At 41.8% G+C, this 14,258-nt stretch overlaps 1 protein-coding gene across 2 annotated transcripts in view; it reads right to left on the bottom strand.

Moving 5' to 3' along the window:
* ADAMTSL1 (ADAMTS like 1) overlaps positions 1-14,258 on the bottom strand; it is a 183,501-nt gene that overhangs the window by 44,258 nt on the left and 124,985 nt on the right. For both annotated transcript variants that reach the window (XM_061359996.1, XM_061359995.1), the window contains 3 exons: positions 12,709-12,919; positions 4,441-4,620; positions 593-746 (listed from right to left, as the gene is read on the bottom strand). In XM_061359996.1, the coding sequence (XP_061215980.1) occupies positions 593-746; positions 4,441-4,620; positions 12,709-12,919 (545 nt within the window). The remainder of the gene's footprint in view (positions 1-592; positions 747-4,440; positions 4,621-12,708; positions 12,920-14,258) is intronic.

Raw genomic sequence — 14,258 nt, forward strand, 5'->3', positions numbered from 1 at the left:
TAGTTGGCTCATTGTGAGCCAGGGAAAGGCATACAGGGAAACTACTGCTCTTGTGAAGGGCAACAGAAAATGCATGAAATAGCAAAATAAAATACATATAACTTAGGTTGCATGGTTAATTAGAAATCTCATAGAGGTCACAGAGGGTTCCAAGTGATATAATGAAATACATTCTTAAGTATCTTCAACAACATCCCTTATCAAACATTTCCTTCGCAGCTGTTCTAACAGTTTATTTGCAATTGCCCTTGGGCTGCTGTGCTGTATCTCTGAGCCTCTACATTCCAGTTGTGAAATTTAGACCTAGATTTGGTCAGAATTTTGAGCCAGTTCTTCCAGAAACTAGTATCTCCCTTCCAGCATATTGGCTCAGACCTAGCTCCAACAGTAAAATGTAAAGCTCTCATCCACTGGCTTGCCTCATTGCTAAAGCACACTTGCTCACAAACAGAAAAACTTAGCAGCAGCAGCCACTCTTCAAGACCAAATAACACTAGTGCAAGTTTTTGGAACTGGTGACAGCATGGATTTCTTAGTGATGAACATCCAAGCCCCCTTTCCCCAGACATTCCTAAGCATCTTTTCCACTTACTTGTACAGGTGCCTAGAGCACAGGGCCTGGTCAAGGATGAGAATGGCAAAGGTGGGCACAGTGAGGAATTGATGATGACAAAATGCCCGGTTTTCAGCATCTTTCTGCAAATCGCATTTCGACTCTGGGTGCCCTCTCCACAGCTCACTGAACACTAGGCACAGAATAAGAAACATTAGGAACAAGGTGTATTAAAAGTAAAAGGTGCTCCTGTCACACACACCTCCTCACCTCCCATATCCACATTGCATACTCATACCATGGGATAGATCTGTTACAGCTTTCAAAATGCTGGAGTGGAACGAGGCAGAGCAGCACCCAGCCATTCAGTTACAAACAGTGTAGGCAGAGTAGGGAGACAAAATATCAGGTATTTTCTGTCTTCTGAGACTCTGAATCTTCCCACGCTCCATTTAGTACTTTTTCTCTCAGATGGTGCCCTTTGTATCAATGGTACTGTGCTACAGTACAGAGCTTGCCTTTGCATTTTGTTTCTGTTATGTCTGCATGAGCTGGCTAGAAGATCTCCTGCTCATAGCCAAGAGCAGACCACATTGGGTTGTACTTTATGGCTACATCCTGTTCTGCTAAAATCTGGCCTAAACTTAGTATTTGAGCTTTACTGTTGCAGATGTATTAGAATTACAGAATTGTAGAATCACAGAATCAACTAGCTTGGAAGAGACCTTTAAGATAATCAAGTCCAACCATTGTGCAGGACTGCCAAGTCCATCACTAAACCATGTCATTTAGAACCTTGTCTACATGGTTTTTGAACACTTCCAGGGACGGTGTTTCCACCACTTCCCTGGGCAGCCTGTGTCAATACCTCATCACCCTCTCGGTGAAGGAATTTTTCCTAATATCCAATCTAAACCTCCCCTGGTGCAGCTTGAGGCCGTTTCCTCTTGTTCTATCACTTGTTACTTGGGAAAAGAGATGAACCACTTCCTAGCTCATCCTCCTTTCAGCTAATTGTAGAGAGCGATAAGGTACCACCCTCATCCTGAGCCTCCTCTCCAGACTAAACAACCTCAGTTCCCTCAGCCATTCCTTGTAATACTTGTTCTCCAGGCCCTCCACCAGCTTCATTGCCCTTCTCTGGACCTGCTCCAGCACCTCAGCGTCTCTCGCAGTGAGTGGCCCATAAATGAACACAGGATTTGAGATGCAGCCTCACCAGTGCTCAGTACAGGGGATGAACATTGCCCTGGCCCTGCTGGCCACACTGTTTCTGATACAGGCCAAGATGCCATTGGCCTTGTTGGCTGCCTGGGCACAAGCTGGCTTATGTTCAGCTCTGCCTATAAGCACCTCCAGGTCCTTTTCCACTGGGCATCTTTCCAGCCACTCTTCCCCAAGCCTGGAGCACTGCATGGGGTTGTTGTGGCCCAAATGCAGGACCTGGCACTCTGCCTTGTTGAACCTCATACCACTGGCAACATCCCATTGATCCAGCCTGTCCAGATCTCTCTGCAGAGCCTTCCTACCCTTCAGCAGATCAACACTCACAGCCAAATTGGTGTCATCTGCAAAATTCCTGAACCAAAGAATTGATAAAGAAATAATAAATAGATGAGTTGAGATTAAGTGTGCCCTCGGCAAGATTGCTGATGACACCAAGCTGTGTGGTTCGGTTGATACGCTGGAGGGAAGGAGTGCCATCCAGAGGGACCTTGACACGCTTGTGAGGTGGGTTGATGCCAGCCTTATGAAGTTTAACCATGACAAGTGCAAGGTCCTACACCTGGGTCGGAGCAATCCCAGACACAGCTACAGGTTGGGCAGAGAAGAGATTCAGGACAGCCCTGAGGAGAAGGACTTGGGGGTGTTGGTCGATGAGAAAATGAACATGAGCCGGCTTCAGTGTGCGCTCACAGCCCAAAAAGCCAAGTGTATCCTGGGCTGCATCAAAAGGAGCGTGACCAGCAGGTTGAAGGAGGTGATCCTGCTCCTCTGCTCTCATGAGACCTCACTTGGAGTATTGTGTGCAGATCTGGTGTCCTCAACATAAAAAAAGACATGGAACTGTTGGAACAAGTCCAGAGGAGGGCCACGAGGTTGGTCAGGGGACTGGAGCTCCTCCCATATGAAGATAGGCTGAGAAAGTTGGGGCTGTTCAGCCTGGAGAAGAGAAGGCTGCATGGAGACCTCATAGCAGCCTTCCAGTATCTGAAGGGGGGCTATACGGATGCTGGGGACGGACTTTTCATTAGGGACTGTAGTGATAGGACAAGGGGTAACGGATTAAAACTTAAACAGCGGAAGTTTAGATTGGATATAAGGAAGAAGTTCTTTACTGTAAGGGTGGTGAGGCACTGGAATGGGTTGCCCAGGGAAGTTGTGAATGCTCCATCCCTGGCAGTGTTCAAGGCCAGGTTGGACAGAGCCTTGGGTGAGATGGTTTATTGTGAAGTGTCCCTGCCAATGGGAGGGGTGTTATAACTAGGTGATCTTAAGGTGCTTTCCAACCCTAACTATTCTATGATTTTATGAGTGTTTCAGATGCCAGTGAGTTACCTCAGGCTTGTAGTTACCACACATGTCATACGGAAAGGGGTATTAATTACTATTACCCTGTGGTGCATGACGGGCATAGTTCAGTGGAATTCAGCATGCCTATTTCTTTTTATAATTATGTATACAGCATCATATATACTGTGTATGTATATAATGTAATAATAATAGCATCATATGTATATAATGCATACAGCATTGCACTGGGACCCAGACAGCAGTCTGTAAAGGTTGTGGAAAGTGTGTTGAGTGCTGTAAAGCTGGAAGCACAAAGATACACATGCACTTCTGTAGGTGTAGGAGGTATAGAAGTGAATTGGAGAAGGAATTGGAGATGAGGTGGAGAAAACACACTAAAGGTAAGAACATAAATCACATTGCAACTGCTTATGAAGGACAGCTTGGGGACAGAATTACCATCTTCATTGCCAGAATGTCTGTGTTTCTCCTGGCAGCAGACTTCATGAGAATATCTACTTATTTGAGTAAAAGGTTAAAAGAGATCAACATATGACGAGTGCAGGTGGGACAGCTCTGTTAGGTAACTGGTGTTTCTTTCACAATGACAACAGTTTCCACCTCCTTACATGAAAGAGAACTAGGAGAGATGGCAGAAGTTGCAAGATGAGGAATGACTTTCATGTTTACTGTCATTTAAAGGTCAAATTATGTTTTCAGTTACACTGTTATAAATATAAAATATTTTTTTCTTAAGCCAGTTGGGGCCAGAAAGGGAGCCTGGGGAAGTGCAAGAGAAGTCAGTAGAGTGAGTTAGTTCTGCCAACCCTAAATTGAAGGAAGGAAGTAGCTAGCTAACATTGCAAGAGCAGTGTCCTAGAATGAAGGAAGCTTCGAGTCCGTAATGATGTGACTATAGCAGACTGCAGGAATCCCTTCATTCTCTTCTCTGCATTGCAGGGGAAGGCCCCAAGAGGAAAAAGCTATTGACAACAGAACAGCCAGGCTTTGGGAAGAAAAAGTATTTAGCATGGGGGAGTAAAGATTACTCTTCACTGATGCCTTGGATGAACATAAGCATAGCCATGGACAGAGGCGGGGATTTATTGTTTTGAGCATGTCTTGTGTTTATGCCAGAGGGGGGTCTTAATGGTTTGGCTGGATTGCTAAAGCACATCTGCAGATGCAGTCTCCAAAAAATAACATTGCACTAGTGATCACATCCCCTACCAGAATGCTAGGGACAGATTACAGGACAAAATTGGGAATAACACACTTTGTGCAGTCTAAGGTCATTTGGCTCCTCCATCCCAAATGACTGAGAAGCTTAATCCCCAAGAACAGAACAATACTCATGCATACAAATAACATACCTGTGTCCAGTCAGAGAGAAGCCACTCGCTGGGACAATCCTCATTTTTGCAGACTTGTTGAGTAACTGGCCTTGGTGTGGAGCAGAAGGTTTCTGGCAGTTCTAACAAGCTTCCATCCGCCAGATGCTGCTTACAAAGTGTATCTCGCTTCTGGACACCATTGCCACATGTCTGTGAACACTGTGGGAGAGCAAAGTCAGCCACACATCCCTCTCGCATGATGGCAACTTGCAGCAAATATTACTTGTGAAGTTGGGTAGAAATCAACACTCAACTTTAGCCATGTAGAAAATACATATATATATATATATAAAATAATTCAGAGATGTCAAAGCAGACTTCTTTTATAAATGTCAAAAATATTTTTGACAATAGAAGCAGTGTATTTTGCTAATATCTAGAAAAATTCTTCAGTATTTCTGAAGTGTTCTGTTTTCAGATGTTTGTACAAAAGACATGGAAACAATAGGTGAGAACGGCAGTTACGGACATGGAAAAGTTGTCCTTTCCTGTAACCACCAACTGAAAAATGAGACTCTTGCACATCATGTGGAGGATCTACGTCCTAATATCTCTGAGTTCTGACTGTGCTACTGACAGTGCCGAAGAGAGTGGAAAAGTCACCTTCAGCAGATGATTCAAGACCTGCATTTCCAAGATTTGATTAAAAATATTAGATAACTACCTATAAAATAGTTAGCCTGAACTACATATTCAAATTTAACTTTTCAAAAAAGGTTTGTACTGGCAAGAAAACAAACGGATATTTGAGAGTGTGATAAATAAAAATTTCCCCACTTTATCACTTTGCCTTTTCTTCTTTTTGTAATTTTCTCATTTCTTGTTTCTGACCTGCATGAGGTCTGTTGCTAGTGCATCTCAAAACTTAACTGTCCAGCCCAGAATTCCTGTCTTTGAACACTTCTTTCTCTATGGCATTTCTCTGATTTTTAATTCATACAGAAGCTGTATGTCAGCTGCAATCTCCTATTAATCTCAGTAACTGGTTTATAAGATTAATATAATAAACCACTAAATATCCATGCACTTCTTAATACTTACAGCTGACATGAGAGCAGTGTGTACTCTTTCCAGAAGGTAAGGAGGAAGGTTTATTTGCATCATAGTGAACTGGAATTATCAATATCAAGATAACCCACCTCCCCTCTTTCTTTAATCAGATACCCCTTTCGGTATCCATTTTCTAAGCAGGGCAGGAAGTTTTGAAACAAGCAGATTTAATAGATTTCCTGAATCTTTTCTGTAAACTTTATTGCTCAGTCTTTTCTCCTGAGGATCCTTTTCTTGAGACTGATGAAAGCTCCCCAGTTCTAGCTGAACTGGACTAGCTGCTCTGTCCAGCTAGCTCTTTTTCTCCTAGCAAAGAAGAAGGGGGACCTTGCACTGCAGTGATGTGACCAGAAGTTGCTTATAGCTTGCAACATAGGAGTTATGCTTGAAAAACAGAAAACCGTATGAAGAAGCAGTTACAAAGTGACTGTTTTAGAAAATCTTGCAGTCATGAGGGGTCCTTCTCTCTCACATAGACAGAGTTGCATGAACCTAATGCTAGCCTATTTATGTAGGATATGCATTTTCCTTGAAACATAGAAAAGGAATGTAGAAAAAGATATTTATATTCCATTAGGTTTGCTCTCTAATGAATAAAAATAGTTTTTCTCCTGCTTACTTAAAATGCTACAAAGCTCAAAGGGTTAAAAAAATTAAGCAAGTAAAACAGTACTTTAATTTTCAACAAAACATTTATCAACCTTTCATTTGAAGATAATTCATTCCTAAGGAGAGGGCAAATCAAGAAAAATATACTAAAGGTATTACTGCAAGATTGCCTACAGACTGTTATTGCATACAAGAGCCAAAATGGGTTAATCACTGTATGAATACAACAAAAGTATGTTCCTTCTGTCAATCAGTCAAATCCCAGGAAGTTTTCATGTCCTTCCATTGCCACTAGACAAAATGAAAAGACAAAACAGATCTTTTCTTGATTCTTGCCCTTCAGTCACTTACACAGCTTTGTTCTGTGAAGAATAACTTACTACTCAACACCAAACTCTACTGGTAAGTGCCAGAGAGAGTCAAATGCAGTAATGTGATTCATCCTTTCTGCAGGAACACTCTTCTAGGACAGTCCTGGATTACTGCACTGGAACTGTGCCTGGACTTACATTTCACCTCTGGAGCCTACACTGCCCTGGGGTCTTTGCTGATTTTTCTCTAGTGCAAGCTTCCAGCCCTCGCGTTTTTCCAAGAAAAGGGGTAATCAATAACAACAACATCTGCTTGTGTTTACAGGAAATATGAAAGAGTAGTTTTTTGAGGATTCTCACTCAACCATTTCACATCTGACTAATGTGCTCTTTCTGCTGGTCAAAATGACCCTACAGCACCATTACAATAAAGTACTGTATCACAGTGTGCTTGTATCACAGGGTGGTTGCATCTCACCCACACAAGTAGGTAAACTGTGGCTGAACTATGTTTCCTGATATTCCTGCTCCCCACAGCTTCTGAACAGAGCCAAGGCCAGTATCTCCTAACACTTCTTTATGAGGGATCTGAGACTTTGACAGGGTACCAACTACCAGACTGACATCGTTCCACAATGCTCCCTGATTATGCCTAGTTCAGCAATTAGCTTAAGCAAACGTAAGGCAAGGCAGACACCAAAGATGAAAACCCATAAACCAAAGTCTGCTAGCCAGTCATTCCTGGTTTTGTGCTGCCTTTTCCCATATTCTGGCATAAGCATTTGTGTGGCTGTGTAGTGAACACAAATGTGGGAAATTAATCTCGGTTAAAACTAATTTTATTTCTGGCTAGCTTTAACCAGGACCGTTCCGTGATTGCATGGCACTTCTGGAGATATAAGGGAATGGGTGTTGTAAGGGCAAAAAAGAGATTCCAGCAGCAGCTATTTTCTCGTTTAGTAGCAGTCACTGTAAACTGCTGGTGAAATGGTGGCCTTGGCACCTCCCACAGCAGTCATTCCTTTAGTGTTTGTTCCTCTCATACAATGATGTGTGAATGATAATTAAAATTAAGAACTGATGGTCACCATTGAAATCAGAGAGGGAAAGCAGGACATCCTTCTGCCTCAGCACATGCCTATGAGCACCTACACACATGCATACTGCATACAAGGAAGAGGATTCAGGCAAAACCACCACTTCTATTGTTTGTGAGACAGGGAAGCTAGTGTCTTTCAAACTTGTGAAAAAAGGCAATTACTAATGAAAAATAATGGGCTAAGCAACTCTCAGCATGATAACTGTTAGCGGTTTGGGGCAGTAGCTGAATGTTTGAAAGTATGTCATTTTATGGTCGTCCTGCTTACAAGGACAGTTGAGGAAGTGATTGTCCTACTCCTCATCTCTCCCAGGCTGTTTAATATTCCACTGTCATCTGCTCAAGGTGGTGGGACTACAGCTGTACAAGTTTTGGCCTTACTCTCACAAATGAATTCTCTGCTACGACTCTACAGTAAGACAAAGCATCTGCAGAGGGACTAAACATTTTTCTCTCAGCAGGTCTTCCAGTTGCTTTCTAAGGCTTGACACTTGAAGATTTAGAAACGACTTTTTACAATATTGAGAAAAAATAACTAGGGAACTATCTGAAAACGTTACTTGTTTTCCCACGCTGACTGTGTTGTCAAGCCATTGTTCAATTATCTTTGGAGCATAATTATTTTTGGAGCAAAGATATCCCAAACACCTAAAAAAAATAAAAAAATAAATGTGGAGACTCAAACTATGGTGCTTAATTCAATAACAAACCAAAGGACAATGAAGATTTAGTAGAATCATATATACACAGAACAGTTTGGGTTGGAAGGGACCTTAAAAATCATTTAGTTCCACCCCTCCTGCCACAGGCAGGGACACCTTCCACTAGGCTAGGTTGCTCAAAGTCATGTCCAGCCTGGCCTTGAACACTGCCAGGGATGGGGCAATCACAGTTTCTTTGGGTAACCTGTTCCAGTGCATCACCACCCTCATAGAGAATTTTTTTTCCTGACGTCTAATCTAAATCTCCCCTCTGTCAGTTTAAAACCATTCCCCCTTGTCCTATCACTATATGTCCTTTTAAAAAGTCCCTCACCAGGTTTCTTGTTGGCCCCTTTTTGATTCTGGAAGGCTGCTGTAAGGTTTCCCATGAACCTTCTCTTCTCCAGGCTGAACAAGCCCAAGTCTCTCAGCCTGTCTCCCTAGGAGAGGTGCTCAAGCCCCCTGATCATCTTTGTGCCCCTCATCTGGACTTGCTCAGCAGGTCTACATCCCTCTTGTGCTGGGGGCCGGAGCTGAACGCAGTACTGCAGGCAGCGATCTCATGAGAGCAGAGCAGAGTAGAGGGGCAGGATCACCTCCTTCAACCTGCTGGTCACGCTCCTTTTGATGTAGCCCAGGATACAGTTGTCTTTGTCAGCTGTGAGCACACACAGAAGCCAGCTCATGTTCGTTTTCTCATCGACCAACACCCCCAAGTCCTTCTCCTTAGGGCTGCTCTCCATCCAGTCTCTGCCCAGCTGGAGATTGAGATTGCCCTGACCCACATGCAGGACCTTGCACTTCACACTGTTGAACTTCATGAGGTTAGCACTGGCCACCTCTCAAGCGTGTCATGGTCCCTCTGGATGGCATACTTTCTCTCCAGCGTATCAACCGAACCACACAGCTTGGTGTCATCGGCAAACTTGCTGAGGGCGCACTCAATCCTATTGTCCATGTTGCTGAAAAAAGAGTTGAACAGTACTGGTGCAAATAACATTCCATGATGACCACCGATTGTCACCAATCTGCATATAGGCATCTAGCTGTTGAGACCAACTTTCTGAGTGCAACCATCCATTTACTAATGGGTGTCTTCCATTCGAGGTTTTCAGAGTAGATATTGACAGGGTCTTTTAGAAAGGTGTTCTGAGTTCAGCTGCAACAGTTATTTATCTCCTTCCTAGTAGCTGGTGCAGTGCTGTGTTTTGGCTTTAGTCTGAGAACAATGCTGGTCGCACAACGTTTTGGTTGCTGCTCAGCAGTGCTTACCCTGGTCAAGGAATTTTCAGTCTCTCATGCTTCCGGCACAAGAAGCTGGGAGGAAGCAGTGACAGAAAACCCAACCCAAACTAGACAGAGGGTTATTCTATACCACAGCATGTCATGCCCAGTATGTAAACTGGGGGGAGTCACTTGGAAGGGCAGATCGCTGCTCAGGCAGGGCTGGAGAGTGGTCAGCATGTGGTGAGCAATTATATTGTGCATCACTTATGTTTATGTTTTTTTTTTCCCTTTCCCCTTTTAGTTTTATATTCTCTCCCCTTGTTATTTACATAATAATAATGATAATAACAATAATAATCATAACAAAACCAACAACAATGGTAATTATTATTATTAGTTTTATGTTGTACTTTAGTTACTGGACTGTTCTTATTTGAACTCATGGGGTTTACATTCATTCAGTTCTACCCCCCATCCTGCCCAGAGGGGACAGTTAGGGGGATGTGAGCGAACAGCTGCATGGTTCTGAGTTATCGATTGGGCTTAAACCATGACAAAAGGAAAGATCATATCCACTTCCCTCCAGAGGCACACTACTGAAAGCAAGATAAACAACCTAATGGATTTAGCTAAGAAAAATAACTATTTAAAAATAAATAGTCTTGATTCTGTAAAGAGATATTTAAAAAATCGCTTGGAATGTTACAGCACTGATAATTATCATGTGTTTATCTGCCAAGAACACTGGGGCTTCTAATGGCATTTAATTCAGACAACCCTTTCATAAGTTTAAATCTTTTGTTTTGTTTGTTTTCTTGAAACTACTGTAAGACAGTGCTCTGAAGAGCATGACAAAGTCCACAGATGAGACCAAAGAAATGGCTTCAAATCAGGCTGTGTGGCGACCAGATGTTACCCTCCAGTGTTGGTGAAGTTTTAAACAACCTTCCTCAGGGTGAAGAGGGCGCTTGCCTACATGGCCCTCTGTCTCCCTGTATGTGGGAAACTCTCTGAAGAATCTGCTGAGAGGGGAGATGTTGTGGATCCCTTAATGCAAAGAAAGGATTTCTTCTGCTGGAGAGCCCATGGCATCTCTGCCGCATAACTGGAGCTCACCTCCAAGAGAAGTCTCAGCCACTCACATCTTGTTCAAATGACCTTTTCCCTCACACATTTCAGGACCCAACAGCTGTAATAATTCTTAAGTGCAATCCAGTCTCCTGATGGTTCAGCTTTTCACAGGGAGGTCATCCAAGGGAAAAGTGTGACACTGAACTGTGAGGCCTGGCTTTCTACAGGATAGAAATAACTGTACAGAATTGGTGGTGTAAAGAAGGAAGACAAATGTCTTTAAAAACTGAGAGAATGGAACTTAATTTTGATGGATTAGGCTTTTTTTTGTTTTTGTTAGTTTTGTTTTTTTCTTGCACTATGCTTATCTAAACAGAGACAGAAGCCAGTTAAGTAGAGAGGTACATTTTTTGTGCTGTTTTCTCCTGGTGAAAGGTAAGCTCAAGAAACACTCAGTCAGTGCCCAAGGGATGAGGAGCTAAGTACAGAGCTGGTCAGCTTGCAAAGCCTGTGGAAGAGCAGCAGAGCTATGATATGACCTTTGTTAAGCTGCAGCAATGACCTGCAACTCAGGTTCTTTTTCTCCACCCAGCCAGAGAAGGCAGCAGCTAAAACAAAAGGTGCGAACTAAGCAGCTTGATTAAACTCATGATTAATATGCTTATTAAAGCCTTCATAATTAATTGAGGTCCCTCCTCCCTAAGATCTGCTACACCTTTTAGAAAGACAGCATGTAAGAGAGCAGAGAAAAAAATGGCCAAAACATTAGACAGGCAGAAATATATATAGTCACATAATTGAGGAAGATTTTCAAATTTTGAAAAATGTCTGTTTTACAACAGCTTTAGTAGTAACTATTTTGGTACCATTCTAGGATGGCTTATAGCAAATGGTCACTGTTAGAGGAAAATCAAATTTTCAGCAAGCTGTAACGTATGTCTCTTCTGATTGCTCATATAAACTTACAGAAAATTTATTTCTGAAAAGACTTTTTGGCCAATTATAGGATTTTAATGAACATAGGCTCTCATTCTAGCATGCACTAACTTTGAAATGCTTGCCTTTATTATGCTGTGTGCTAGTAGAATACTATAGCGTTTATGAGTATAGCTAGAAATATTCAAAAGTACAACTAAGCAAATATGTGTATGTGAACATCAGCAGACAAATTAAAGCATGAAATATCACTGAATTCTTTTAAACATAGGACTAACGCCATAGGATAGTTATCTAGTTTCAGCAAAATGTCAGTGTGACACAAATCTTTGCTACTGGGTTGGTTGCCCAAACCCAGAGCTGACCCATGAGTACAGCTTCACAGACTTTTCAACTTCGTTTAGTGAGTACATTAACATCTCCCTGGCTGTTAGGAGGGATTTTATAGATGGAGACTGGGTAGGCATATGCAAGCACCATATTTTTCTATAGGATGAAATGAATCTTTGCATCCAGTAAAATCAAAGATTTAAATAGGCCTTTTGCTCGCACCTCCACCACACAGCAAATATTTCCTTCACTCTTGACAACATGGCAGGATCCTTTCTTCCTGCGCAATATTATATCCAACAGAAGCATCTTTAAGGTTTTTTTAATTATACAAGTGTTATTATTTGCAATCAGATGGCAGCAAACAAACTCATTTCAGGTTGTATTCCAAAGATGGAAATCCTTGTACAGATCCACTGGGTAGACAACAACATTCAGTGCTAAGGTAAACAACGTATCCATCTCCCATAGGGAAGTGCCTAACACTCATTTGTGACTCTGAAGGATGAGAATAATTTCTACCCTAGACTGAATTATTATTTGAGAATATATGGAATACCCAACATGCTTTAGAAATTCGCTCCTTCTTGATCCTTATAGCTTTGTATTCTTAGAAAACCTGACATTGTTAACCCAAATCCACTCATGGCAGCTGACTCTTATATTCCAGGTATTTTTATCTGGAATCTACAGCTAGATATGAATAGTTTACATTAACTTTGCATTAGAAGTAGGTATAGTCATTATTTACCTCTGAAAATAATGCATTTGTAAGGCAAATTTTCTCAGTTTTTGAATGGCTTCTTGGACTGATTAATGAATCCTCTTGATGGGCTAAAGCAAAATGCTCCATCCGTAATGCATAAGTAGCTACTTTAACAGTCATAAAATGAGATTACACATACATTCTTACCTCTTGCCATTCTGTAGGATACCAGGATGGTGGGCAGTCAAAGCGATTACAGGCTTGCACAAGGGATGGCTTAGGTTTATAACACAATTCATCTGCCAAAATGATGGTCTCATTAGTTTCTCTTGACAGCAGATGAGAACAGAAGACATCCCGTGTTTGCAATCCAACCCCACAAGTAAGACTGCAGGTGCTCCATTTCCCAATCTCCCATCTGTGAAGGGGTCAACAGAGAAAAACCTTTAGCACAGAAAAAGGTCACCTGAATTTTTCTCTTTTTGCAATGACAGATGCCAAGAAAAAGCAGTAAATGAAAGGGAACACTTCTCTGATCACTGTCATCCTTCTTGTAACTGCAGGATGAGGCTGAGGCTAAGGCTATTTACTGTTCTTTTGCATTTTCAGTTCTTGTCAAAAGTCCTTGGACTTAAGTCTTTGGGACTCCTGCGATATCATGGGAATAGCCTTGTGTCCTAAATAAAACGTTTTTGGTTTTTGTATTTCTGGCCATTTGTATTTGTATTTCTGGCCATTGTATTTCGAAACTTACTGTATATAATCAGCTGGCTTTTTTTCTGTCTTTAACAACAACAAAAAGAAGAAGATACTAAGAAACTCCGTAAGGAAATGCATCAGTGAATTGCTGAGCAGGAATTTCTTCCAGAAGATCCAGTTGTTGGACTCCTGACTGACTTTTTCTTGCAGTGGAGGTAGGGAGTGCTAAGGTCTTAAGAGATGCAATGGAAGAGCAGGGGGATAGGTCTTTTTCAAACCCTGGGTGAACACCTGTCACTGAGCTGGCCCTTCTCTACCTTAGTTATGTAAATCCTGCATCAGCAGGCTTGCTGGTGACTGAATTTTAGTGTCTATAACATTAAAACCAGATTTTGCTCTAAGAGCTCCATTGAACAGAACCTCTAATTCTTTCAGCCATACACAGAAATTTGGTTAAATTATTAGGTCTTCCAATCTTGTTCTCTACAAGAATGCACTTCAGAGATATGCAAAAAAATGTACACAAGAAAGTCCTATGCTCAAAATGAGAATATAAGAAAATAATCTTCACATCAACTTGATGTAAAATGCTACACTGGCCTGGACATACTCTCACATGCCAAATGAAAGTGTGAGAGCTAGACACTGCCACTTTTTTTAATCCTGAAAAACAGCTTCATTTTCTGCATGACATATTTGAAACTGATTGCTGGGGAAGCAAATAAAGCATTCAGGACAAGGAAGGCTCAAAGAACCTGCTTTTGAAGAAACAAAGCCCGGCAGAAACTAAAGAGACTGATCATGAAGAAAGACACCCTCAGGCTTCAAGCACAATTGAGGCAGACAATGCAGGAAAGTTATGAAACATGCATGAAGCATGAAACATGCTTCAGCATCATGAAGCAGAAATTGTGGAAGAAGCAGAGGAAAACTACTCTGAGAGTTTGAGATCAGCAGTCAACAGAAACTTTTCAGCACGTTTAAAATGCATCGTTAGTAAACACATTATGGAAATAATAATTCAGAGTTGTGCCATCTTACAGTCACAGAACAATTCT

Source organism: Neopsephotus bourkii, unplaced genomic scaffold (genome assembly GCF_033783945.1).
Source record: "Neopsephotus bourkii isolate Nb327-2 ecotype Australia unplaced genomic scaffold, CSIRO-AGI_Nbou_v1 NB_1002, whole genome shotgun sequence".
Lineage (NCBI taxonomy): Eukaryota > Metazoa > Chordata > Aves > Psittaciformes > Psittacidae > Neopsephotus > Neopsephotus bourkii.